We start from the raw sequence: 27,206 nt of genomic DNA, 5'->3' as shown, positions 1-27,206 counted from the left end.
AAACAATAAACATCAAATACAAGGTAGAAGCTGCTTCTAGGTAAGACGGTTAAGAATAAGGTAAGTGAGGTATGCATGAGAAACTTCTGGATCTGTAATAATTTATCTTATTAAAAAGAGAGTGGAGTAAAAATGACAAAATGTTAAGCTTCAACAAATCTGGTGATTAGTGTATGTACATTACTCATATCATTCTCTATACTTTTGCATACACTGAAATTTTTCATATTTTTTTAAAGAATTAGAAGGATGTTGTCAAAGACAAAGTTCCCAGGCTAAGAAGTGAGCCTGCATGGAACACACACTAAAACAGAGCTCGATGTCAAAAGGCAGAGGAGACAAAATTCTTCCATTCACAACAAAACAATGCTACCCCCACCCTTTAGGTCTTGTTATGGGTCAATGAACATTATTCCAAGATCTATGATAAGAGTAAGCCAATTCTGGAAAGCACTACTTTTGAGGCAAACAGATGAAATTTAAATTTGGTGGTTTCTGACCTGAGTCTCTTACCTAGAAAACTGTTTGAAATCTATAAACTCGACAGAAAATGAAATATGTACATTGAAAATTTCCAGGAAAAAAAATGCCTTTAAAGTAATCTGGATTAATGCAATCCTGAATCTCAATACTATAATTTAAAATATATACCCCAAAAAAGAACTTTTAAAAAATTGTTATAAATCTTCAGAATTCTAAAACTTAAACAGCACTTTTAATTCCAGAATTCTTAATTGCTTTCAGTCTGGTTTGAATACTAAATGGCTATGCAATTTGAATAAGATATGTCTAGAGGAATGATTATACCTTTTCATAGATGTACACTATTGAAAGAGTTTCTCACATTTACAGAAGTCATCTTGTACTGCCTAAATAATTTAGACACTGATACTATAATTAAACATGAACAGGCAGATTCTTGGCTTGTCTAAAACTATAGGAAATGGGTAGAAAATATAATTTCTATTTTTTGATATCTATTTATAACAGAATTTTATATTTTGTTTTTAAGTTTCCTGCCTGTACTCATGAATAACATATTTTTGCCCCCAAGTTATACATTCAATACCCATAATCAGCTTCTCTTTTTTTTTTTCAAGTGACAGTAATAAAATTGTGGACTCCTTTTTTTTAATTGTATACAAGATAACTAAAACCAACAGTTTCCATCTTATAAAATGCTGTCTTATTTTATCAGCTAAACTATTTTTCTTTACTCAGTTGAAGTAGTTAACAAAATCTAAAGACAGAGAAATGTGCAAAATTATTATTAAGATATCAAATAAGTAATTCAAGTCACAATTTTTCTCTCCTACTATCTCTAAGGCAGATAACAATTTTTATTTGTAAAAACAGTTGTTATCTCAGGGACAATTTTTACTTTATAAATTATATTAATGGTACTTACATTGAATTTAATTATGTCATATATCAAATATCTAGGAACGGCCTGTCCATTAACTCTGTCAATAATCATTTCCTTAAAAGAGAAAAGAAGATTAAGTTTCTTCATACTTTAATGGCAATTTCTTTAATTTGATTAAAATATAACATATACACAGAAAGCACGTAAACCATATGTATACAAACCATATGTATACAAACATTAAAATGAACACACTTATATCCAGATCAAATCAATAGACTGTCAGCATCCCATAAATTCCTGTCATGAATTTATTCTGTACTGAAATAAAATGATATAACAATATCTCATTATGTATTTTTCTATTTGAATTACTATGTTACATTTTGTTTTATGTTTGATTTACTAAACAACTATTAGAAGAAAGAAACTACAAATTTTAAATTCCAAATATGAGGAATATTTTTATTTAAATTTTGTTAAATCACTTTTGCTTTAAAATTTGTTATAAGCCAACTACTTTAATCATAAAATTTGTAGGTATAAATGGTGCCCTTATTATAAATATATTCCCCATGTGACCCATGTGGTCTTCCTCGGCCCCATGTCCCTCTACTATGATCAAAGGGAACAAGACAAGAGAATATATTACATATTAGAGCCATTAAATTAAAAAAAAATCTTAAATTCTGCACATGGACAGAAAAGAGATAAAGGACATTAAAAGATGATTATAAGCGGTGCCTGGGTGGCTCAACTGGTTGAGTGCCTGACTCTTAGTTTCTGGTTTCAGCTCAGGTCGTGATCTCATGGGTCACTGGATCAAGCCCCATGTACAGCTGCACACTCAGCAAGCAGGGAGCCTGTTTGGAAATTTTCTCCCTCTGCCCTCTCCCTGCTTGCATGCTCTCTCTCTCTCTTTCTCTCTCTCCAAATAAATAAATATTTTTTCAAAAAATGATTAGGCACATAATGTAGTATTTTATAAAATTTTAATTCTTTATAATACATTTTAACCTAAAATTATTTTTCTTTCCTCATATTCTTCCTAAGAAACTAAGCAGGATTTTTGTTATATAATTTCATGACAGAAATCCACAACCATCTAAAATTACAAAGAACACATTGACAAATATACTTTGTTAAGAAGCTATTACTAATTAATTTCTTTCCCAAATATGTATTTGTTAACCTGTAGATACTTATTCATGGTTATCATCTTAAACCCAACACATGGCATAAATTAAATCACTTTGTTATCTTAACCTGTTTACTAAATATTTTTACTTAAATACTTGTATCTGAGAACTTAATGAACCATCAAGGTGGCACCAAAAACAGGTTTAAATTCATTATTATTTTCAAAAATGTGTGGATGGAAATTAAGTGAACTTCCAGGTTCAGATAACAGCACAAAATTTCCCTTCCAAATTCCTGATGAAATGAGCAAAAATATTCCTTTGAATATTAAAAATGTTCAACAGGAACAGTTCAATAGGAAATAGCATAAAGGAAATTTTATTATCAGCAAACAAAACAAGTAAAAGGAAATAAATATACAAGTAACCATTAAAAACTGAAAACTACCTGGAACGGAAGATGGCAGAAGAGTAGGGTCCCCAAATCACCTGTCCCCACCAAATTACCTAGATAACCTTCAAATCATCCTGAAAATCTACGAATTTGGCCTGAGATTTAAAAAGAGAACAGCTGGAATGCTACAGCTCTATCAAAGTAGGAAGATGGGGGGGGGGGGTGGAATTAAAGAAACAAAAGGCATCCAAGGGCGAGTGCCCCCAGGACAGCAAAGTTCCATCCCAGGTCCCAGAGAAGCAGGAGCTGTACCAATCTTCCCAGGCGGAAAGGCGCTTGCAGGGAGTTAGAGCAGGACCCCAGGAGGGCGGGGATGCCCTCAAGCTCCCTGGGACACTAACAGACACCTGCGCCCCAGGGAGAGCGCGCTGCGCTCCCTAAAGGACTACAGCGCGTGCACGCATTGACCCGGGAGCAGCTCGGAGGGGCTCCGCAGAGAGGGGGCTGCCGGCCAGGAGTGCGAATCCAACAGCACAGGCCCGGGAGCACAGGGAGCTGGGGACACAGCCCAAGATCTGGGACAGGCAGAGGCCAGGAGGGGCCAGGACAGCAAGGACGCTCCTGCCCCACCCCCCGAAGCATCCAGGCCCCTGCAGACGGAGAGCTCTGTAGTTACTGCAGGAGCTGAATCCAGGGCTCCAGAGCTGGCCGCAGCCACTGTGGTTGTTCCTCCTGGGGCCTCACGGGGTAAACAACCCCCACGGAGCCCTGCACCAGGCAGGGGGCTGAGCAGCTCCCCCAAGTGCTAATACCTGAAAATCAGCACAACAGGCCCCTCCCCCAGAAGACCAGCTAGACGGACAAGTTCCAGGGGAAGTCAAGGGACTTAAAGTATACAGAATCAGAAGATACTCCCCGTGGTTTTTTGTTATTGTTGTTGTTTTTGTTTTTCTGTTTTTTTGGGTTTGTTTGGTTTTTTCTTTGCTTTTTTGATTTGTTTGCTTCCCCAACCCTTTTTTTCCTTTCTTTTTCTTTCTCTTTTTCTTCTTTTTTTTTTTCTTCCTTTTTTCTTTTTTCTTTTTCTCTTTTCTTTCCATCTTTCCTCTCTTTTTCTCCTTTTCCCAATACAACTTGTTTTTGGCCACTCTTCACTGAGCAAAATGACTAGAAGGAAAACCTCACCTCAAAAGAAAGAACCAGAAACAGTCCTCTCTCCCACAGAGTTACAAAATCTGGATTACAATTCAATGTCAGAAAGCCAATTCAGAAGCACTATTATACAGCTACTGATGGCTCCAGAAAAAAGCATAAAGGACTCAAGAGACTTCATGACTGCAGACTTTAGAGCTAATCAGGCAGAAATTAAAAATCAATTGAATGAGATGCAATCCAAACTAGAAGTCCTAATGACAAGGGTTAATGAGGTGGAAGAACGAGTGAGTGACATAGAAGACAACTTGATGGCAAAGAGGGAAACTGAGGTAAAAAGAGAAAAACAATTAAAAGATCCTGAGGATAGATTAAGGGAAATAAATGACAGCCTGAAGAAGAAAAACCTACGTTTAATTGGGGTTCCCGAGGGCACCGAAAGGGCCACAGGGCCAGAATATGTATTTGAACAAATCATAGCTGAAAACTTTCCTAATCTGGGAAGGGAAACAGGCATTCAGATCCAGGAAATAGAGAGATCCCCCCCTAAAATCAATAAAAACCGTTCAACACCTCGACATTTAATAGTGAAGCTTGCAAATTCCAAAGATAAAGAGGAGATCCTTAAAGCAGCAAGAGAAAAGAAATCCCTGACTTTTATGGGGAGGAGTATTAGGGTAACAACAGACCTCTCCACAGAGACCTGGCAGGCCAGAAAGGGCTGGCAGATATATTCAGGGTCCTAAATGAGAAAAACATGCAACCAAGAATACTTTATCCAGCAAGGCTCTCATTCAGAATGGAAGGAGAGATAAAGAGCTTCCAAGACAGGCAGGAACTGAAAGAATATGTGACCTCCAAACCAGCTCTGCAAGAAATTTTAAGGGGGACTCTTAAAATTCCTCTTTAAAAAAAAAGCCCAGTGGAACAATCCACAAAAACAAGGACTGAATAGATATCATGATGACACTAAACTCATATCTTTCAATAGTAACTCTGAACGTGAACGGGCTTAATGACCCCATCAAAAGGCGCAGGGTTTCAGACTGGATAAAAAAGCAGGACCCATCTATTTGCTGTCTACAAGAGACTCATTTTAGACAGAAGGACACCTACAGCCTGAAAATAAAAGGTTGGAGAACCATTTACCATTCAAATGGTCCTCAAAAGAAAGCAGGGGTAGCCATCCTTATATCAGATAAACTAAAATTTACCCCGAAGACTGTAGTGAGAGATGAAGAGGAACACTATATCATACTTAAAGGATCTATCCAACAAGAGGACTTAACAATCCTCAATATATATGCCCCGAATGTGGGAGCTGCCAAATATATAAATCAATTAATAACCAAAGTTAAGATACACTTAGATAATAATACACTTATACTTGGTGACTTCAATCTAGCACTTTCTACACTCGATAGGTTTTCTAAACACACATCTCCAAAGAAATGAGAGCTTTAAATGATACACTGGACCAGATGGATTTCACAGATATCTACAGAACTTTACATCCAAACTCAATTGAATACACATTCTTCTCAACTGCACATGGAACTTTCTCCAGAATAGACCACATACTGGGTCACAAATCGGGTCTGAACTGAATACCAAAAGATTGGGATCGTCCCCTGCATATTCTCAGACCATAATACCTTGAAATTAGAACTAAATCACAACGAGAAGTTTGGAAGGACTTGAAACACATGGAGGTTAAGGATCATCCTGCTAAAAGATGAAAGGGTCAACCAGGAAATTAAGGAAGAATTAAAAAGATTCATGGAAACTAATGAGAATGAAGATACAACTGTTCAAAATCTTTGGGATGCAGCAAAAGCAGTCCTGAGGGGGAAATACATCACAATACAAGCATCCACTCAAAAACTGGAAAGAACTCAAATACAAAAGCTAACCTTACACATAAAGGAGCTAGAGAAAAAACAGCAAATGGATCCTACACCCAGCAGAAGAGAGTTAATAAAGATTCAAAAAGAACTCAACGAAATCGAGACGAGAAGAACTGTGGAACAGATCAACAAAACCAGGAATTGGTTCTTTGAAAGAATTAATAAGATAGATAAACCATTAGCCAGCCTTATTAAAAAGAAGAGAGAGAAGACTCAAATTAATAAAATCATGAATGAGAAAGGAGAGATCACTACCAACACCAAGGAAATACAAACGATTCTAAAAACATATTATGAACAGCTATACGCCAATAAATTAGGCAATCTAGAAGAAATGGACGCATTCCTGGAAAGCCACAAACTACCAAAACTGGAGCAGGAAGAAATAGAAAACCTGAACAGGCCAATAACCAGGGAGGAAATTGAGCAGTCATCAAAAACCTCCCAAGACACAAGAGTCCAGGGCCAGATGGCTTCCCAGGGGAATTCTATCAAACGTTTAAAGAAGAAACCATACCTATTCTACTAAAGCTGTTTGGAGAGATAGAAAGAGATGGAGTACTTCCAAATTCATTCTATGAGGCCAGCATCACCTTAATTCCAAAACCAGACAAAGACCCCACCAAAAAGGAGAATTATAGACCAATATCCCTGATGAACATGGATACAAAAATTCTCAACAAGATACGAGTCAACAGGATCCAACAGTACATTAAGAAAATTATTCACCATGACCAAGTAGGATTTATCCCCGGGACACAAGGCTGGTTCAACACTTGTAAAACAATCAATGTGATTCATTATATCAGCAAGAGAAAAACCAAGAACCGTATGATCCTCTCATTAGATGCAGAGAAAGCATTTGACAAAATACAGCATCCATTCCTGATCAACACTCTTCAGAGTGTAGGGATAGAGGGAACATTCCTCAACGTCTTAAAAGCCATCTACGAAAAGCCCACAGCAAATATCATTCTCAATGGGGAAGCACTGGGAGCCTTTCCCCTAAGATCAGGAACAAGACAGGGATGTCCACTCTCACCACTGCTATTCAACATAGTACCGGAAGTCCTAGCCTCAGCAATCAGACAACAAAAAGACATTAAAGGCCTTCAAATTGGCAAAGAAGAAGTCAAACTCTCCCTCTTCGCCGATGACATGATACTCTACATAGAAAACCCAAAAGCCTCCACCCCAAGATTGCTAGAACTTATACAGCAATTTGGTAGCGTGGCAAGACAGAAAATGCCCAGAAATCAGTGGCATTTCTATACGCTAACAATGAGACTGAAGAAAGAGAAATTAAGGAGTCAATCCCATTTACAATTGCACCCAAAAGCTTAAGATACCTAGGAATAAACCTAACCAAAGAGGTAAAGGATCTATACCCTAAAAACTATAGAACACTTCTGAAAGAAATTGAGGAGGACACAAAGAGATGGAAAAATATTCCATGCTCGTGGATTGGCAGAATTAATATTGTGAAAATGTCAATGTTACCCAGGGCAATTTACACGTTTATGCAATCCCTATCAAATACCATGGACGTTCTTCAGAGAGTTAGAACAAATTATTTTAAGATTTGTGTGGAATCAGAAAAGACCCCGAATAGCCAGGGGAATTTTATTTTTTTTTTTTTTATTTTTTTTTTTTTTAGCCAGGGGAATTTTAAAAAAGAAAACCATATCTGGGGGCATCACAATGCCAGATTTCAGGCTGTACTACAAAGCTGTAGTCATCAAGACAGTGTGGTACTGGCACAAAAACAGACACATAGATCAATGGAACAGAAAATAGAGAACCCAGAAGTGACCCTGAACTTTATGGTCAACTAATATTCGATAAAGGAAGAAAGACTATCGATTGGAAGAAAGACAGTCTCTTCAATAAATGGTGCTGGGAAAATTGGACGTCCACATGCAGAAGAATGAAACTAGACCACTCTCTTTCACCATACACAAAGATAAACTCAAAATGGATGAAAGATCTAAATGTGAGACAAGATTCCATCAAAATCCTAGAGGAGAACACAGGCAACACCCTTTTTGAACTCAGCCACAGTAACTTCTTGCAAGATACATCCACCAAGGCAAAAGAAACAAAAGCAAAAATGAACTATGGCGACTTCATGAAGATGAGAAGCTTTTGCGCAGCAAAGGATACAGTCAACAAAACTAAAAGACAACCTACAGAATGGGAGAAGATATTTGCAAATGACATATCAGATAAAGGGCTAGTTTCCAAGATCTATAAAGAACTTATTAAACTCAACACCCAAGAAACAAACAATCCAATCATGAAATGGGCAAAAGACATGAAGAGAAATCTCACAGAGGAACACATAGACATGGCCAACATGCACATGAGAAAATGCTCTGCATCACTTGCCATCAGGGAAATACAAATCAAAACCACAATGAGATACCACCTCACACCAGGGAGAATGAGGAAAATTAACAAGGCAGGAAACCACAAATGTTGGAGAGGATGCGGAGAAAAGGGAACCCTCTTACTCTGTTGGTGGGAATGTAAAATGGTGCAGCCACTCTGGAAAACTGTGTGGAGGTTCCTCAAAGAGTTAAAAATAGACCTGCCCTACGACCCAGCAATTGCACTGTTGGGGATTTACCCCAAAGATACAGATGCAATGAAACGCCGGGACACCTGCACCCCAGTGTTTCTAGCAGCAATGTCCACAATAGCCAAACTGTGGAAGGAGCCTCGGTGTCCATCGAAAGATGAATGGATAAAGAAGATGTGGTTTATGTATATACAATGGAATATTACTCAGCCATTAGAAATGACAAATACCCACCATTTGCTTCAACGTGGATGGAACTGGAGGGTATTATGCTGAGTGAAATAAGTCAATCGGAGAAGGACAAACATTATATGTTCTCATTCATTTGGGGAATATAAATAATAGTGAAAGGGAATATAAGGGAAGGGAGAAGAAATGTGTGGGAAATATCAAAAAGGGAGACAGAACATGAAGACTCCTAACTCTGGGAAACGAACTAGGAGTGGTGGAAGGGGAGGAGGGCGGGGGGTGGGGGTGAATGGGTGACGGGCACTGAGGGGGGCACTTGACAGGATGAGCACTGGGTGTTATTCTGTATGTTGGCAAATTGAACACCAATAAAAAATAAATTTATAATAAATAAATAAATACATACATACATACTGAAAACTACCAAGAATGGGGCAAAACAAAAAGGTACAGCAGCATTTCACTACAAGTTCACTAAACTCCCAGAGACCCTACTTGTAAAATGACAAATTCTTGATAATTGTCACTATTACACTCAAATATAGATAGAAACAAACTCAGTAGTTATTCTTGTCTTCTTTTTTCTCTCTTCTGATTATAGTAATAGAAATAGCACAATACTCTTTGTGCCTGAAGAAAGACTCCTGAACTCCACAATGAATTGAAGAAATAACCTGCACATTACTGGAATAATATATGGTTCCCAATTAACTGAAGAAAACATTCACTAAAAGCCTTTTCAAAAGGACAAAACCCAAGGACTCTAACAAAAGACCCCACACCTAGGCTTAGTTTTTCCCAAATGATCTCCCCACCACAAAGTCTCCCCTTGCCTACAGCTGCTGTCATTACTCTAGGTACGTAAAAATAAGAAAAGTACGTAAAAATAAAATACCCAAGCTTAAATCTTAGTTAAGAAAATACCCTTGGGTACTGTTGCTATGATTGTATAATGGTGCAACCATTATGAAAAGTAGCATGGCAGTTCCCTCAAAAAATTAAAAATAACACCTCCATATGATGCAGCAATCTCACCTCTGGGTATATATCCCAAAGAATTGAAAGCAGGGTTTTGAAGAGGTATTTGCATACCCACGCTTATAATATCATTATTCCAATAGCTAACAGGTGGGAGCAACCCAAATATCCATTAACACACAAATGGATACATAAATGTGGCATACAAAGATAGCAAAATGCTATTCAGCCTTGAAAAGAAAAGAAATTTATCACATACTGCAACAAGAATAAACCTTGAAGACATTATGTTAAGTAAAATAAGCCGGTCACAAAAAGATAAATCCTATATGATTTCACTTATATGAGGTATCTAAAGTAGTTAAAATCACAGAAATAGAAAGTAGAATAATGGTTCTCACAGGCCTATGGGTAATGAAGAGCTATTTAATGGGAACACAGTTGTAGTCTTACAAGATAATGTTCTGGAGAACTGTTGCACAATAACATGCACAGAGTTAACACTACTGGACTGTATCCCTAAAAATGGTTAAGATAGTAAATTTTATGTTATGTGATTTTACCACAACTATAAATTTAAAAAAAATTTTAATAAAATCCAGTCAGGAAGGAAAAACATATTTCCTCTTCTAACCAAACTGGAGAATCAGGAACTAGATTTACCATCCTGCCTGAAACAATCAAAGAGGTCAACAAAATAGAGGAGACAATCATTTTCAAGACACTGAACATCCAACAACAAAGGACAGTAATCTCTAGGAGATAGTAAATAAAGTATATGAGCCCTACAATTTTCCCAACTTCTAGCCCAAGAGGTTTTCAGGCTTCAGTGCAGGCAGGGGGATCCCAGGTAAAGCCCAAAAGTCTCCCTGAGTATGTATGTATGTATGTATGTATGTATGTATGTATGTATGAATGAATGAATGAATAACAGGTTGTCTGGGGAGACCAACAGGACTAGAGTTCTCAGGGCAGAGAGAGAGAGAGAGAGAGAGAGATGCCCAGATAAAGAACTACAAGATATCAAGTCAGACTTCCATGAATGTTCAGCAGAGTATACATGTGAAAAGGACCACACAAAGCTGGGAATAATGTCTCTGCCTACCAGACAGATTAATTCACAGGGTATTGAGTACTCAGAAGGAATTTGTCTCAGCAGAGAATAATTATCCCTGCTCTAGTCCACCTAACAAATCTTAAAAGCAAGACTCAAAAAGTATAAACCAGTACCAAGTAAATTAACTGCATACCAGAACTAAGCACAGGAATATCAGGCGCCCAAAAAGGTAAAATTCAAAATATCTGGCATCTAGTCAAAAATTAACAGGTATGCAAAGAGGTAAAGAAAAAAAAAAAACCTATAAAGAAGAGAAAAATCAATCAAATATCACCCCAAAACTGAGAAAGATGTCAAAATTAGCAGGCAAGAAAACTAAGGCAGATGATTATAACAGTATTCCATATATTCCAAAAAGTTAAGTAAAGACATAGAAGATATAAAAAAGACAAAGGGCAGCCCGGGTGGCTCAGCGGTTTAGCGCCACCTTCAGTCCAGGGTGTGATCCTGGAGACCTGGGATCGAGTCCCACGTAGGGCTCCTGGCATGGAGTCCACTTCTCCCTCTGCCTGTGTCTCTGCCTCTCTCTTTCTGTCTCTTGTGAATAAATAAATAAAATCTTTAAAAAAAAAAAAAGACTCAAAATGAATTTTCAGAGGTGAAAACTACAATGCCTGAAGTAAAAATATTATGGATGGAAAAATACCATGCAATTTAGACACTACAAAAGAAGAGATCAGTGAACTTACAGACACAGCAACAGAAACTACCCAAAATTGAAATAGAAAAATAAAAGTTGTCTTTAATGAAAACAGCATTAATAATCAAATCTTCAGACAGGTAAAGAGTAGAAATAATAGCAAAAAAAAAATTACTTTTAAGGAAAATTGTAAACCTGGATGCCTGGCTAACTCAGTGGTTGAGCATCTGCCTTCAGCTCAGGTCATGATCCCAGGGTCTTGGGATTGAGTCTCACATCAGGTCCTAACTGGAAGCCTGCTTCTCCCTCTGCCTATGTCTCTGCCTCTCCTGTCTCTCACAAATAAATAAATAAAATCTTAAGGAAAAAAAAAAGAAAAACTTGTAAACCCATAGATAAAAGATGCTCAATAAACCCTAAACTAAAAAAAGCTAAGGAAAACTGCAAGATACAGCAATATAAAATTGCTCAAGAAATCATTAGAAATTGCTCCATTGTCTTTTAATATTAAATATTGCTGTGGAGAAACCTGCAGCTTAAGCCCTGCATTATGAGCCCCACAAAAAAAACAAACAACAACAAAAAAACCCTCACGTTTAAATAAAAGTTGACTTTCCTATCCTCTGTACTTTTCTATATTCCATTATCTTTTTTGTAGTCCCCAGGTATCCACCCTTCTCTACCTATCCATCCAATATTTCCTGAGCCCAGGCTATGTTATTAGACATAGCTCCAAATACTGGAGAAATTAAGCATACAGTCTCTACCTTCAAAACAGAGCCCCAGAAAGAGAAGAAAATACATAGTAGCTAGACTAGGTCCAGCGAAAAGTTCTAGTTTAATGAAAGGCTGCTATACAGATAGAGTGACCATGCAGCTGACTGTCTAAATCAGAATACTTGAAAGATTTCCTATTAATAACTATACCAAGACAGCAGATGTAAACCTATACTATTTCAGCCAAATAAGGATATTTGGTATAGACTTAACTAGGAGTAGTTATTTCTACTTGAAGAGTAAGAGAAAGGTTTGATAATAATCACATTGTGATCCATTCCTTAAATCCTGAAAGGTACAAGTGGGTATTTCCTATCAGGATGGTGAATGAGCCAAATAGTATTACAAAGGCATGAAAAATGATGGTTTTAGGTAAATTATCCAAAGCTCAGTATAGATGGAGCTTATAATTCGAGGGTTCACAATCAAAGACAATGCTAAAGACATATGGGCATGGCCCAGATATAAAGAATATTATGTTCAGTAGTTTGGGTTTCATGCTATGGGCAATGGAGAACCAATGAAGGGTTTTAATTAACTGTTCTCTGGAAACCTGCAGACCTTCAAAGTTCATCTCAAAGGTAACCCATTCCTCAAAATCCTTTCAAGGCCCACTTACTTCTAATTATCATTGTCCACGTAGGTGATGAAACATTCTGGAATTAGATAGTAGTAATGGTGGCGCAATCTTGTGTATATACTAGAGACTACTAAATTATACAGCTTAGAAGGGTGAATTTTGTAGCATGTCAATTATGTTTCAATTCTTAAACATAAAACTAAATATTTTTAAATCCTAAAATCAGTTCTTCAGAATGAAGGGAAATGATGGAACCCTAGATACACAGCATATATTAAATGTCAGCTATATATATATTAATTATATGCATTCTGAAAATATAGGCACAACAAAATGACGGAAAGAAAATACAACAAAATGTTAAAATGTAACCTCTTCTTGACAGTTTAATTTTTCTACTTTATGATGTACAGACTTTCTAAAATTTTAAAAATGAATATGCATATTCCTTTACAAAAAACATTAACAGTTGAAAAGGCATGACATTTTTTCCAAGATTCTTGCTATTAACTTTAGTGACTAACTGCTATATTCTCCTCTTAACCTCAATATAAAATCAACTGAATTTCACTGTTTCAAATGAATTAAAGCCATATTTCTAAACTCCTATTTTCCACATTTTGTGGGTCAAAGAACATAATTTAGAGAGCAAAACAAAAACTTCAATGTTCACATCTGACAGCCAGACAATTAGGTAGTTTGAGTTATTCTTGGACTTGGAATTTTACAAAAACAATTTGCAAATGAAAATGTAGAAGAAACAGGAAACTACAGAGGACTGTTTTAATTAACTAACTGGAAAAACAGATATGGCAACTATAATTCTGGTCCAAGTAAATTGACATCATGAATCATATTGCTATTTTAAAACTTCGCAAGAGTCTATTATGCAGCTTTCATTTGTCCAAGTTTGGAGTGAAAATAAATAGTATTGCTCAGTTAAATCTGCAGATGGTTAAACATCTAATTTTTAAGCATTATTTCCTACCTGGAATGCCCTCAGCCCATGTCCAACAAAAAGTCTCTTTCTAAAGAAATCTTTCCATATCTAATGCCAATTCCTCTATAAAACTTCTTTCATTCCAAACTAGATGTAATTTATTTCTTCTCTAAACCACCACTAGACTTTTTTTTAAAAAACCAATCATCAAGTTATTGTTTTATTTGAAGGTCTCCTCCATCACTACCAGTTTTTCTCCACCCTATCAAATGAAGTATAATGTCTCAAAGGTGAGGCCTTGTTTTCAACCCTCTGCATTTTTGGCACAGCAACTTGAACATGAAAAGCATTCAAAAAAATATTAGTTCAATGATAAACTATGCTAAACCGTGGCAAATGCTTTAACTTAAGAGTCCTTTTCTTCCTTTTATTTTATTGATTACAATGCTAAAAAATTATATCTTAAATGAAGTTAACAAAAACAGAATGTTCTTCTTGTTCCCATGAAGGCACTGCCAGATCTGCCACACTGGCTGTGCAGTTTACAAACAGCACAACTCCAGGGGTGCCAGTCACACTAACTACAGAATTGAGAATAGCACATCCTGGAGATGTGCAGTGGACAACACTTCCAACCTTACATAATGGCTCTATCAATCACAGAGTGTGTGTGTGTGTGTGTGTGTGTGTGTGTGCTGCACATACATGTTCCAAATGTTTATGTATATATAGTGTCATTACAAACTGACATTTTACTACAGCCCCACAGAGTACTCTGTTTTGTGACTATATTTACTCTGCTCAGTCTCTGCCACTCCATCCAACCATACTACCTTCTTTTCTTCTTTTCTAATCTTTAGTACCTGGTTCATAGTCAAACTCTCAACCTGAACTCCTACCATCACTCATTAAGAATCACCTAATGTTTTCCTTGACCTTACTTCCATTGCTCTTCCTCACACAACCTCAAACTTTCATCCTCCCTAGGTCACATCCTGAATCTTCTCATCACCCCAAACTATATCTCAGGAATTACTAATTTAAACATCTTATTTTCCCATCAGTCTTCCATCTTCTGGTTTGCACACTCCAATATCTATCTAGCTGGTAAATAAAAACAAAGTACATGGGATGGGGCCAAAAGCATTCAGGACACTTGGAAAATGATATTCCCTCTGTTAAACAAATAAGTATGTATTTTACGCATGTGATTTTCATTAGGATCATTGTACCATTGATAATTTAAGTAATCATTCACAAGCCACTCCGTATCATCCCAACAGTGAATAAAAGCCAGAAATAGAGGAGCAAATTTCATCTGGATTAAAAGAACAAAGGATTCTCATACAAATTCCAGAGAATTATTAGCCACATATAATTCAGTCTGGCTCATGAAAAAGAGTTAACATTGAAGAAGGGTTAGAAATCTTAAAAATATAAGTAGTATCCCTGTAGAAAGGAGACCTGAAGTTGTGAGAAGTTATAATAAAGATGTAGAGTCCCTTTCCCTCCAAAGAAAGGCAGTGAATGTGTGGCAAAGAGATAAACCATTCAACCAAATACAGCAAAGGGAAAGATGAACACTCTGAAGACAAGCCTACCAGAGACTGTAGAGAAAAGTATAAGCTTATTGTTTTATAGATTTGCACATTAAGTATAGACTAACCTCTTAATCAAACAGCCCATTCACCCAAAAGCTAAAGGGAGCAAAATCTAAGTGGCAAATCAGAACAACCAGGAGACTGGTTGCAATTAAACTGCCAAACATTAAACTATATGCTAAAATGAAAGTATTAAAATCAATCTAAAACTATCACTGAAAGACAAAAAAACTAATGGAATGAGAAAACAAATGAAAAAAGAAACAATGATATATAAGGGAATCCACTACACAATAAAAATCATATATCCAATTAAAAAGGAAAAACAGATGAGTTGAATGGTGTTGAGACAACAGTTTAGACATTTGGAAATAAATAAAATCACACCCTTACCTTATTCTTTTTTTCAAAATATATTTCAGATAGATCAAATATTTAAATATACAAATAAAACTAAAATATACTAAAAGAAAATACAGGTATTATAATAATTCTAAAGTAAAATATGAAAAATAGGAAGAAAACTAAGTAAAAATTTCTTAAAATGATACAAAAGCCAAGTATGAAAAACTAAATGTTTATAATTTTACCTACATAAATTTACCTATATAAATTTAAACCTGTGCCACAGAAAACACCAAAAAGCAAAATACATTTTTTTTCAAAATATATGTCACAAAGTAATACCCTAACAGGCAAAAACTTCTTACAAATCAGTAAGAAAAAGATGAATATCCAAGAGAAAAACATACAAAGGATCTGAACCAGCAACTCACAAAAGAAATACAGTAATTCATAAAGAAGTGACAAAATGTTAAACCTCATTAACAATCCACATAATTAAATATTTACTATGTGTCAGACACTAGTGCCAGTACTTTATAAACTATCCAACTTAATCTTCATAATAGCATCAAAATCTAAGTACTGTTCCTAGCCTCCCTTCACTCAGATGAAAAAACTGAATAAATTACTTAAATCTCTTATATAACAACTGATGAAGCCAGTAAGGCACCAACAGATAGACTCAGAGTTCTTAATCACTATGTTATACTGTCCCATAAAAAAGAATTCCTTCCCTCATCAAATTAGAAAATATTCAAAATTTTCAAAACCCAGTGTTTAGGAGTATACAGATCCTTTACATATGGTTGGTAGAAATGTACATGGGTTCAAACTTTCTGGAAAGAAGGGTGCCAATGATACCTGTCAATATTTATAGTGGGCATGCCCTCATACATAGCATAGTGAACAGGGTAGAGCCTATTACCATCCCCTCCTTAGGAGCACTATTCCTCTTGCACTCCCAAGTGGTAGTGCTACCAGTAACTGACTGGCTTCCATCGGTATGTAACTCAGGCAAGACCCTTTGGAGTCCTCCCTGCGACTGACATATGAGTATTAAAGACAAAGTTCTCTTTCTGCTTGCGCTACAATGCAACTTGCCTCCCATGTGAAAAAGCCTTCATGAAGAATGAGACCAAACAGACAAGTAAAGCAAAGAAAAAGAATAACAAAACCTTGCCAGTATCCTTTGAGGCCCCAGATCCAGCTTGAAGCAGGTCAAGCTAAAACATTTATTTGTGCCAATTAAGTTTTCTTTCTTCAGTTACTTTAAGTTGGACTTCAGCTACCCGCAATCAAAAGATTCTTAATACAGATTATAATCTCACCTCTAAGAAATCTTAGTTATAAAATTGTACAACTATGAAAGGAAAGGGGTATAAGGATATGCATTTAAGTGTCTTACAATAAAAAAAATAAAAAAATAAAAAAACCTAAAAAAAAAAAAATCAAAACATGGGTTTGATGCCTCAGCGGTTTGGTGCCTGCCTTCAGTCCAGGGCATGATCCTGGAGTCCTCGGATCGAGTCCCATGTCAGGCTCCCTGCATGGAGCCTGCTTCTCCCTCTGCCTGTGTCTCTGTCTCTCTCTCTCTCTCTCTCTCTCTCTGTCTCATGAATAAATAAAATCTTTAAAAAAACAAAAATCAAAACATCTACCAAAAGAGGACTGGTTAAATAAATTACAAAACTGTTTCTTAAACTTGCCTGATTAGAATCACTTGGGCGCTTCCAAAAGTACAGATAACTCTGGCCCCTTGGGAGAGTCTAATTCATTAAGTTGAGGCTGGGTTATTGAGATGATCATATTTTTAAAGAGCATCTGCTACAATTTTCACAGTCAAGATAGTTTGGATACCCCAAATTATGGTGTTAACTTATACAATGGTATACCATTCAGACATTTACGTGAGAAGAGGTCCAAAACAAATTGCTATTGGGGGGGCGGGGGGAGGGAGAAGAACAAGTTACAAAACACATGTACCATTTGGTTCTTTTCATGCATATTTCACCAGAGTTCTCATTTTCAACCAAGGAAGAGGTTCCACGATTATTCAGAATCCTACTGGACTATAAGGGATCCCAAAGACCCTAAAGAATCTAAGTTCTAAGTTGCTATTACTAATATGAATGTTACATCCCACAGGAGCAGACATAAGATTGAATACTCTGTCACAGAGAAAAGCCTAGAATAATGTTCATCAAAATGGTCATCAAAGTTACTCCAATGGTAGGTCTGGTGATTTTTACCAGCTTTTTCCTAATGTTCTATATTATTTTAATTTGTATTTACAATGAACAAATATTTTCAGAATTGGGATGAAGAAAGCTGTTTATACAGGAGCAAGTTAAAACATTTTTAATCAAGTAATTTTATGAGTATTAAATACAGATTTTCTGAAATAGGAAAACTCATACCAGCTTTTAAAATTCAAATATAAAAGTATAATGGTTGCTTTCAAAGGCATGATTCTATTTTTTTTTTTTTTTGGCATGATTCTCTTTAAACAAGAATTACTAGTCCATGTAGCTGAAGAGTCAAGGGAAAATGTGATAATGTTGCATCAAGTAATTGAAATTCAATTAATATTAAAATAATAAAACAGTCTTTTTCAACAAGCATTATTTTTTCAGTCACAAAGAGCAAAAAAATAAATAAGATTTAACCTTGTTCACTTATTCCCATACCCAAGACAATGATCAAGTGAGAGTGTTTTCTCCAAAAAAAAAAAAAAAACTTCAAAAAACTAGATTATTAAGTTTCCTAATGAATTAATAAAAATACACATTTAAGGGCGCCGGAGGTCAATTAAGTGTCCAACTCTTGATTTCAGTTCAGATCATGATCTCACGGTTGTGAGGTTGAGCCCCACTTTGGGCTCCGCTCTGGGCACTGGATCCTGCTTAAGATTCTTTCTCTTCCTCTCCCTATGCCCCTCCCCCCTCTAAAAAAAAACATTCACTTGTAAGAAAAAACAAAAATAGCAGTGTCAGTCTAATTTAAAACAGTAACAACAAGGGACTTACCCCATCCAAGAGAGTATTTGATAAATGTATACGGAGATCTTTACGAAATGGAAATTCCAGATTTGAAACATGAAACACTGAATTATCTCTATCAATCATAAAAACTTCATTTGTGCCATCAATCAACATCATATACCTGTAAATGAAACATTAAAAAGATAATTATAACAGTATAATTCAAGTATAGGATCTTAAGAAATAAGTTTTTTTTCTTAGAGGCGCCTGGGTGGCTCAGTGGTTGAACATCTGCCTTTGGCTCAGGTCGTGATCCTGGGGTCCTGGGATTGAGTCCCACATCGGGTTCCCCACAGGGAGCCTGCTTCTCCTTCTGCCTGGGTCTTTGCCTCTGTGTGTCTCTCATGAATAAATATATAAAGAATCTTTAAAAAAAAAAGTTTTTTCCTTAGACTTACAATAGTTGCACCGAATAATGTTCACTACACTCTGCCAACCCCAACAATTATCATTCAGATTAAAGTACCACAAATAACAAATGCTTTTAAAAAAAATTTTTTTTCCTATAAAAACACACGTTTCCTATAAAAACACACATTTCCTATAAAAACACATGGTATAAAGAAATCAAAGTTTTGGGATCCCTGGGTGGCGCAGCGGTTTGGCGCCTGCCTTTGGCCCAGGGCACGATCCTGGAGACCCGGGATCGAATCCCACGTCAGGCTTCCGGTGCATGGAGCCTGCTTCTCCCTCTGCCTATGTCTCTGCCTCTCTCTCTTTCTCTCTGTGACTATCATAAATAAATAAAAATTAAAAATTAAATAAAAAATATTTTAAAAAAAAAAGAAATCAAAGTTTTTTATGGAGACAATGTGACATTGAAGAGCAATCTTATCTTAGGAGAGAATACTCTAATTTTTATTAGATCTTAAACATCGAAAGTTTACAGAACACACATACACTTATATCCAATTATTGCATTTTATTAGCCCAACAACTATAAATCAGTTATTACTCTCTCCAGTTTGCAGTAGGAAAAAAGAGAAAGTAAGCGATCTGTAAATGGCTGGACCTCAAATTATTCAATGCTCTTTCTACTGCACTATCATTAGCAAAATAGCTAACCCCTCTCTTTGAATCAAGATTATGATATAGCCAGATATTATCATTTCAGGTCCAATTCTCATTCATTACTATAAAATTAAAATTTTAAATATATTAAACATTAAACATAAAACATGTTAAACATTCCTAAGAATTTTTATCTGCCCTTATGTTCTCAGAGCCAATCAATTCATGGGGCGATTTATATACTTTAAAATGCAGCATTCCTCAAGTGGTCAAGTTACCATCATTACTTCCCCATCAGTGGATCATCAAGAATGGAGCTGTATTTCACACCACATATAAAAAATACAGTCCAAATGGATTCAAGCTGAGGAAATTACAAATGGATAGGCTATGGCTACCAAATGAATAAATGGCAAGACTAGGGGTGAAAATAAAGATGATATCTAGGTACCAAAATCTTCAAATGAGAGAAAATTGACAGCAATAGAAGAAAGTTAAAAGACCTAAGACCCAAATTTATTTAAATTGTTCCTGTTAATTGAAAAAGTAGAGGAATAATAGTCTGTCTGCATGTACCACTAAAACTGGAGAATACTGACTAGTCCGCCCAACCTCCTGGTTGTCAGAAAAAAGAAACAACTGAAAGATGTACTTCAAACAAGTAAGGCCAGTGGGTGAAAGAAACATTAAATGAAACATTAAATAAAGAGATGGAAGTTAACATAGCAGAGGTTAATGTAACAGAGGATAATTTGTTTCCCATAAACAAGCAAAGAGCAAACATACATGTTTAGGAGAAGGGAGGAGAAATGGGAGAGCTGATTAAGGTATAAGAAGTGTGTGACAAACAGGCTGAAAAGCAGCAAGGAAGACCAAAAGAGCTTACATCTGGGGGCTAAATTGGAAGCATGCTGCTACTAGTGTTTTCAAAATAATTAGTCCCAGCAGGGCCCTGGAGAGAAGGTGGAGAACTCAGGCCCCCGCTACATATTGAAACAGCTGTAGCCCTAGTAGGTGTAGGTTCTAGAGAGTCAGGTTACACTAGAAAAAATAAAACCAGCCTCAATCAAGAATTACCATGCCCCTGAGAGACTCCTAGACCAGCTGCCAGGTCAACAGGCTGGCAGACAACAGAAATACTTACTTCCTAAAGCACTCCTGCACATGCTTTTCAAAAGCACCAATTCCTGGGGTGCCTGGGTGGCTCAGCTGATTAAGCATCTGCTTTTGGCTCAGGTCAAAATCCCAGGGTCCTGGGATCAAGCCCCGCACTGGGCAATCTGCTCAGTGGAGAGCCTGCTTTTCCCTCTCCCTCTGCTGCTCCCCTTGCTTGTGTATGTGTGCTCATTCTCTCTCTCTGTCAAATACATAAATAAAATCTTCAAAAAAAAAAAAAAAAAAGCAATGCCTTGTGGATAGGGAGAATCTAGATTTCTTGGAAGAAGTTAGCCATCCCCTGGATTGTGTTTCAAAGAAAATTTAAATCAACATAAGGAAAGGTCAAATAAAAAGCAATTGTATCTTTTGTAAAAATGATATTGAAGACATAATCCATCATGTTGTTCAAGGACTCAGGCCAGCACTTTGCAAAGCTTAATATTTACTTTAAAAAGTATCAGGGCAGCCCATGTGGATCAGCGGTTTAGCGCCGCCTTCAGCCCAGGGCCTGATCCTGGAGACCCTGGATCGAGTCTCACGTCAGGCTCCCTGAGTGGAGCCTGCTTCTCCCTCTGCCTGTGTCTCTGACTCTCTCTCTCTCTCTCTCTCTCAATCTCTCTCTCTCTGTGTCTCATGAATAAATAAAAATCTTTTTAAAAATTTAAAAATAAATAAAAATAAATAAAAAGTATTTCATGGCAAAATGAATTAGGGAAACACTATCTTTCTCTTAGAAAGTCAAGATACATATTAGGAATATGAAAATGTAAAAAAATAAAAAAATAAAAAATAAAGGAATATGAAAATAAAAAGGAGTAAAAGGCATCCAAATTAGTAAGGAAGAAATAGAACTTCCACTATCTGCGGATGACACGATATTCTATGTAGAAAACCCAAAAGACTACACCAAAAAATTACTAGAACTGATAAGTATACTATAAAACACCGATGGAAGAAGCAATCCACAGATTTAATGCAATTCCTATCAAAATACCAACAGCATTTTTCAGAGAACTAGAACAAATAATCCTAAAACTTGTATAGAATCACAAAAGACCCCAAATAGCCAAAACAATCTTGAAAAAGAAAAACAAAGCTAGAGGCATCACAATTCCAGACTTCAAGTCATAGTACAAAGCTGTAGTAATCGAAACAGTGCGGTACTGACACAAAAATATCTACATCAATCAATGGAACAGAACAGAAAACCCAAAACAAACCCACAATTATATGGTACATTACTCTTTAACAAAAGAGACAAGAATATACCAAAGGGCAAAAGACAGTCTCTTTAACAAAGGTGTTGGGAAAACTGCACAGCTACATGCAAAAGAATGAAACTGGACCACTTTCTTACACCATACACAAAAATCAACTCAAAATGGATGAAAGACCTAAAAGTGTGCCAGGAAACCATCAAAATCCTAGAAAAGGGCACAAGTAGCAATTTCTCTGACATGGGCCATAGCAACATTTTTCTAGATATGTCTCCTGAGGCAAGGGAAACAAAAGCAAAAATAAACTATTGTGACTACATCAAAATAAAAAGCTTCTGGCACAGCAAAGGAAGCAATCAATAAAACTAAAAGACAACCTACTGAATGGGAGAAGATATTTGCAAATCACATATCTGATAAAGGGTTAGTATCCAAAATATATAAAGAACTTACACAACTTAACACCCAAAAAATAAATAATCCAATTTAAAAATGGGCTGAAGACTTGAACAGACATTTCTCAAAAGAAGGCATAGAGATGCCCAACAGACACACAAAAAGATGCTCAAGATCACTCATCATCAAAAAAAAAAATCACTCATCATCAGGGAAATGCAAATCAAAACTACAATGAGGTATCACCTCACACTTGTCAGGATGGCTAAAATAAAAAATACAAGAAACAACAGGTATTGGCAAAGACGTGGGGGGAGAAAAACCCTCTTGCCCTGTTGGTGGAAATGTAAACTGTGCAGCCACTTTAGAAAACAGTATGGAGGTTCTATAAAAAATTAAAAATAAAACTACTCTACAACCCAGGAATGGCACTACTGGGTATTCACCCAAAGAATACAAAACCCTAAGCCTAAAGAATCCACAAACCCCAATGTTTACTGCAGCATTATTTACAACAGCCAAACAAGCTTTAGCTGTTGTAAATAATTTGTTATGGAGGCAGCCCAAGAGTCCACTGACACATGAATCGATAAAGAAGATGTGGTATATACATACAATGAAATAATACTAAGCCATAAAAAAGAGTGAACTCTTGTCATATGCAGCAACCTGGATAGCACCAGGCAGTATATAATGCTAAGTAAAGTAAGTCAGTCAGAGAAAGATGAATTATCATGATTTCATTCATATGAGGAATTTAAGAAACCAAAGAGAGGGAGAAGCAAGAGAGAGAGAAACCAAGAATTAGACTCTTACCTATAGAGGGTTAAGAGAAGGAAGGTAGATAAGAGGATGGGTGAAATAGTGATGGGGATTAAAGAATACAGTTTTCATGATGAGCACTGAGTAATGTATAGAATTGTTGAATCACTATACCGTATACCTGAGACTAATATAACACTGTATGTTAACTCTACTGGAATTTAAAAAAAAACAAAACAAAACTTTTAACAAAAGAAAAAAGAAAAAAAGAAGTCTGTTTATTTTATTTACTCCATTATCTTTAAACTTAATCCTAACACCTGTTAATATTCAGCAGAATTAGTGCTCTACATTCACAATTTGAGAATGGCTGAATTATGTCATTACATTTTAAAATTCAGGAAAAAGAAATGGTTTGCCTCTTCTGTTCATGTGACAGAAATTATATTTCCTTTTTCACTGGTTTCTCAGAAGCTCAGAATTAAATATAATGTTGAAATTGAATAAATATTCAATCCCAGGATGTGGCATATTTGTTTTTCCTGTCATAATTGTTTTATTTTCTATTCATACTTTAACACATTATATATATGACATATCTTACTATCAGATCTTTCTTTTTATTTCAACTTGAATATTAAAAGAAAGTATCATCCATACACTTATTGTAAATAGATTTAAAAGATCAAGGGAAAAAAAAGGCTTTAGTTGATAGAATTCAATATATAGGATTGCTCATGGAAAACACAGCCTGCATCTGCAGAGACACCAAGAGAAATTATTTAGCAGTTGGTATTCAGAGATTCTTCTGCACAAATAAATTTTCAGGCTTTGGAATAAAAGTTTCTGGGATAGGATTTTTTGGTTTGAATTCCAGTCATTTCAAATCATGTGTTCTTTTCTTATATAATATCTATGAAAAATAAGATTTTTCATGTTATGGAGATAGAAATAACTAATGTGAAATATTCCACATCACTCCAAAGTCTCTGAAAGCAGCCAGATGCTTTAAAAAAAGAAAAGAAAAGAAAAAGAAAAAGGCTATTATCCCATATACCATTATATGCTGTCAAGACACTAAACAACCTCAAGCACAGGTTAAGTATTGAAAAGGTAAAATACATAAAGCTACAGGAGCATACAAAAGGAGGAACCTGGGGGATCCCTGGGTGGCTCAGTGGTTTAGCGCCTGCCTTTGGCTCAGGGCGCGATCCTGGAGTCCCGGGATCAAGTCCTGCACTGGGCTCCCGGCATGGAGCCTGCTTCTCCCTCTGCCTGTGTCTCTGCCTCTCTCTCTCTCTCCCTCTCTATGTCTATCATGAATAAATAAATAAAATCTTTTAAGAAAAAAAAAAGGGAGGAACCTGTCAGAGTGTGGAGATGAATAAAAGCATAAGGCATTCCAGAAGGATTTTCATGTAGCTAATGATAACAGTAGATAATTATTATTACTTACTGAGCAACGACTATGCATTAACACATTTAAGCTTTACAGTAACCCTACCATGTAGGTAAAATTACTATCCCCATTTTCCAGATGAGAAAACTGAAATGCATATTAAGTAACTTGCCCAAGGTCATAACGCTGGCAAAATAACAAAGCTGATAAAACCTACACAATAGCCTATGTCTATAACCTCTACAGTGTCATGCAGGAGTTAGCCAAGTAACTGCTATGGAGTGGGAGGTGAAAGAAAGGCGGGTGGGGGTGCTGACAATCAGAGCTTGGTACAGTCTACTAGGTGCAGTATCTTTGAGACAAAAACTGAATGTGCATGTTCTAGCACCTAAAAAACCTTCAGAACACTGAAGCATAAAGAGAAAAAGAGGAGACGCACCTGGGTGGCTCAGTCAGTTAAGCATCCGACTCCTGATTTCTGCTCAGGTCATGATTTCAGGTTGTGAGATAGAGCCACACATGGGGCTTCACACTAGGTGTGGAGACTGCTTAAGATTCTCTCTTTCCCTCTCCCCCTTTCCCCACCATGTAAAAAAGAGACAGAGAGAGAGAAGGGGGGGTGGATGGCATGGCTTAAGACTAGAGAAGTAGTTCCAAATTTAGAAATTAATAAAAATCTTCTTTTACTTTATTACTAGAAAATGGAAAACCCTTTGAATGAGACAAACAAATCATATGGGTAATTCAAGCACCCATTTAATACAGGAAACTGGTTACATGGATACTGAAAAGCTGAAAAGGTAAAAAGGGAAGGCTAAGGGAATCAAGAAATTCATAACTGCAGGAAGTACTACCACCACAGGGCTGGGGGAACAAAATGGAAAAGGTGTGTTATGAGGAGCTTAGAGGAAAGGTATTATGGAGCTATGCCTGGAAGAGTGTGGGGAGGTCCATGGAGTTTGGTGTTCAAACCTCTATGGAGTTGGCACCACACAGTTGATACCTTGGATACACTGTTTTATCATCAAATATTGTTCCTTTTATGAAAGTTGCCTTGCAACTCAAGTTTGAATCTCTGTGGAAGAGGGACAAAAAAAAGAGGATGCTCAGATTGCTAAGGCGATGCAGTCTAAGGGGTGAGAAAGAGATGCAAATGGCACTCTATCTATCTAGAATGTGTGGCCCAGAAGCCAGTACCTAGGAGAGGGAGCAGCAAGGCTGGTGCTGAGAGTGCCAAAAGAAGCTGGAGAATGAAGTGATAGTTATCACTGGTTGCTGAAGGTATAAAGAAACTAGAAAACAGGAGAAGTCCTCTCTCTTTTTTCCCAAATTCGCCCAAGGGGTCCCAGTGGTAAAACCTAACAGGAAGCAAGCTGGCAAGGGAGATATGCAGTTTGCAGAGTCCTAGTCCCTCATCATAGTTTAAGGGTAGACCGGAGCTGAGAAATATTAGGTAAATATAAGGCAGATCACTGAAAGGCTTTTAGGGAAAAAAAAAAAAAAAGCATAAACTGACCCACATTTTTTAAACTTCACCCCCACATAGCATGCACCCCTTCAGAGTAGGAACCAATCTGTAGACCTGAGATACTATACAGCTTCTGCTGTATACCAAGTGGGACCACAGTGGCAAGGACTACTTAGAGGTAGGTAGATAAGCTCAAGGTATTTAAGCCGCAGACTGACAGGACAATATGCTACTGGTGAGATATGCAGCTGAGGGAGTAGAAATCAAGGATGACTTCCTAGCTTCTGGCATATGTAACTGGGTGTACCTTATTTATTGAGCCATGAAGCATTTGAGGAGGAAGGACTAACTGGTTTAGCTTGGCAGAAGTGACAGACATCATGTTTTAAATACGGATACGGAAATTTTCATTTTCACTTTGAAAATCAAAAGGCCTCTCCTGGCAACCAGGTTAGAAATAGGCTCAGGTTCTATAAACCAGACAATCAAATGTTCTTTTCCCAAAACTTTTAAGTTCAGCAAATAACAGAGAAGCACAGGAATAGCTCAAAACTGATTCAGAGCGACAGCAGAGTCACTGTCAGCAAATGCCAGTGGTGGCTTCCTACGCAAAGTGTTCCTGTGCCTGATCTTGGTTCTGGTCCTTGATACCTGGCTGCTCTGGATTCCTACCCATTTTCCCAGACTGGTTCTCCTTAGAGCCTTCCAATTTATTCCTCTCCTTAAATGAGCCAAAGTTGATTTCTACCGCTTACAGTCCATGTGATGCTAACGGATACGCTGGGTTTTTTTTTCCTTTTTGTCCACTGTATAACAGGTGAATTCAAGTAATTTAAATGTTAGCCTATGATGTAACCTCACTGTTATGGTCCCCAACATACCCTCAGTACCAAGGGTTACATGATACTAGCTCTTTATATAATAATTTCATGCCAAGAGACATGCCATCTATTTCCTGTCCTTCAAACAAGGTAAATGTATAGTATTAAGCCCAGAGTTTACTTTCCTCTCATAAGAGCGCTTGGCCAAACCCTCTGTACCAGCTACATTC

General features: G+C 36.7%; 1 protein-coding gene across 1 annotated transcript in view; it reads right to left on the bottom strand.

Moving 5' to 3' along the window:
- Positions 1-27,206, bottom strand: part of RNGTT (RNA guanylyltransferase and 5'-phosphatase) — a 325,545-nt gene that overhangs the window by 231,777 nt on the left and 66,562 nt on the right. The window contains exons 9-10 of the mRNA XM_041771798.1: positions 18,730-18,865; positions 1,409-1,480 (exon numbers count right to left, since the gene is read on the bottom strand). Of these exons, the coding sequence (XP_041627732.1) occupies positions 1,409-1,480; positions 18,730-18,865 (208 nt within the window). The remainder of the gene's footprint in view (positions 1-1,408; positions 1,481-18,729; positions 18,866-27,206) is intronic.

This window comes from Vulpes lagopus, chromosome 1 (assembly GCF_018345385.1).
Source record: "Vulpes lagopus strain Blue_001 chromosome 1, ASM1834538v1, whole genome shotgun sequence".
Taxonomy (NCBI): Eukaryota; Metazoa; Chordata; class Mammalia; order Carnivora; family Canidae; genus Vulpes; species Vulpes lagopus.
Note: the sequence above shows the minus strand (reverse complement) of the source record. Positions and strands in the feature narration are given on the sequence as shown.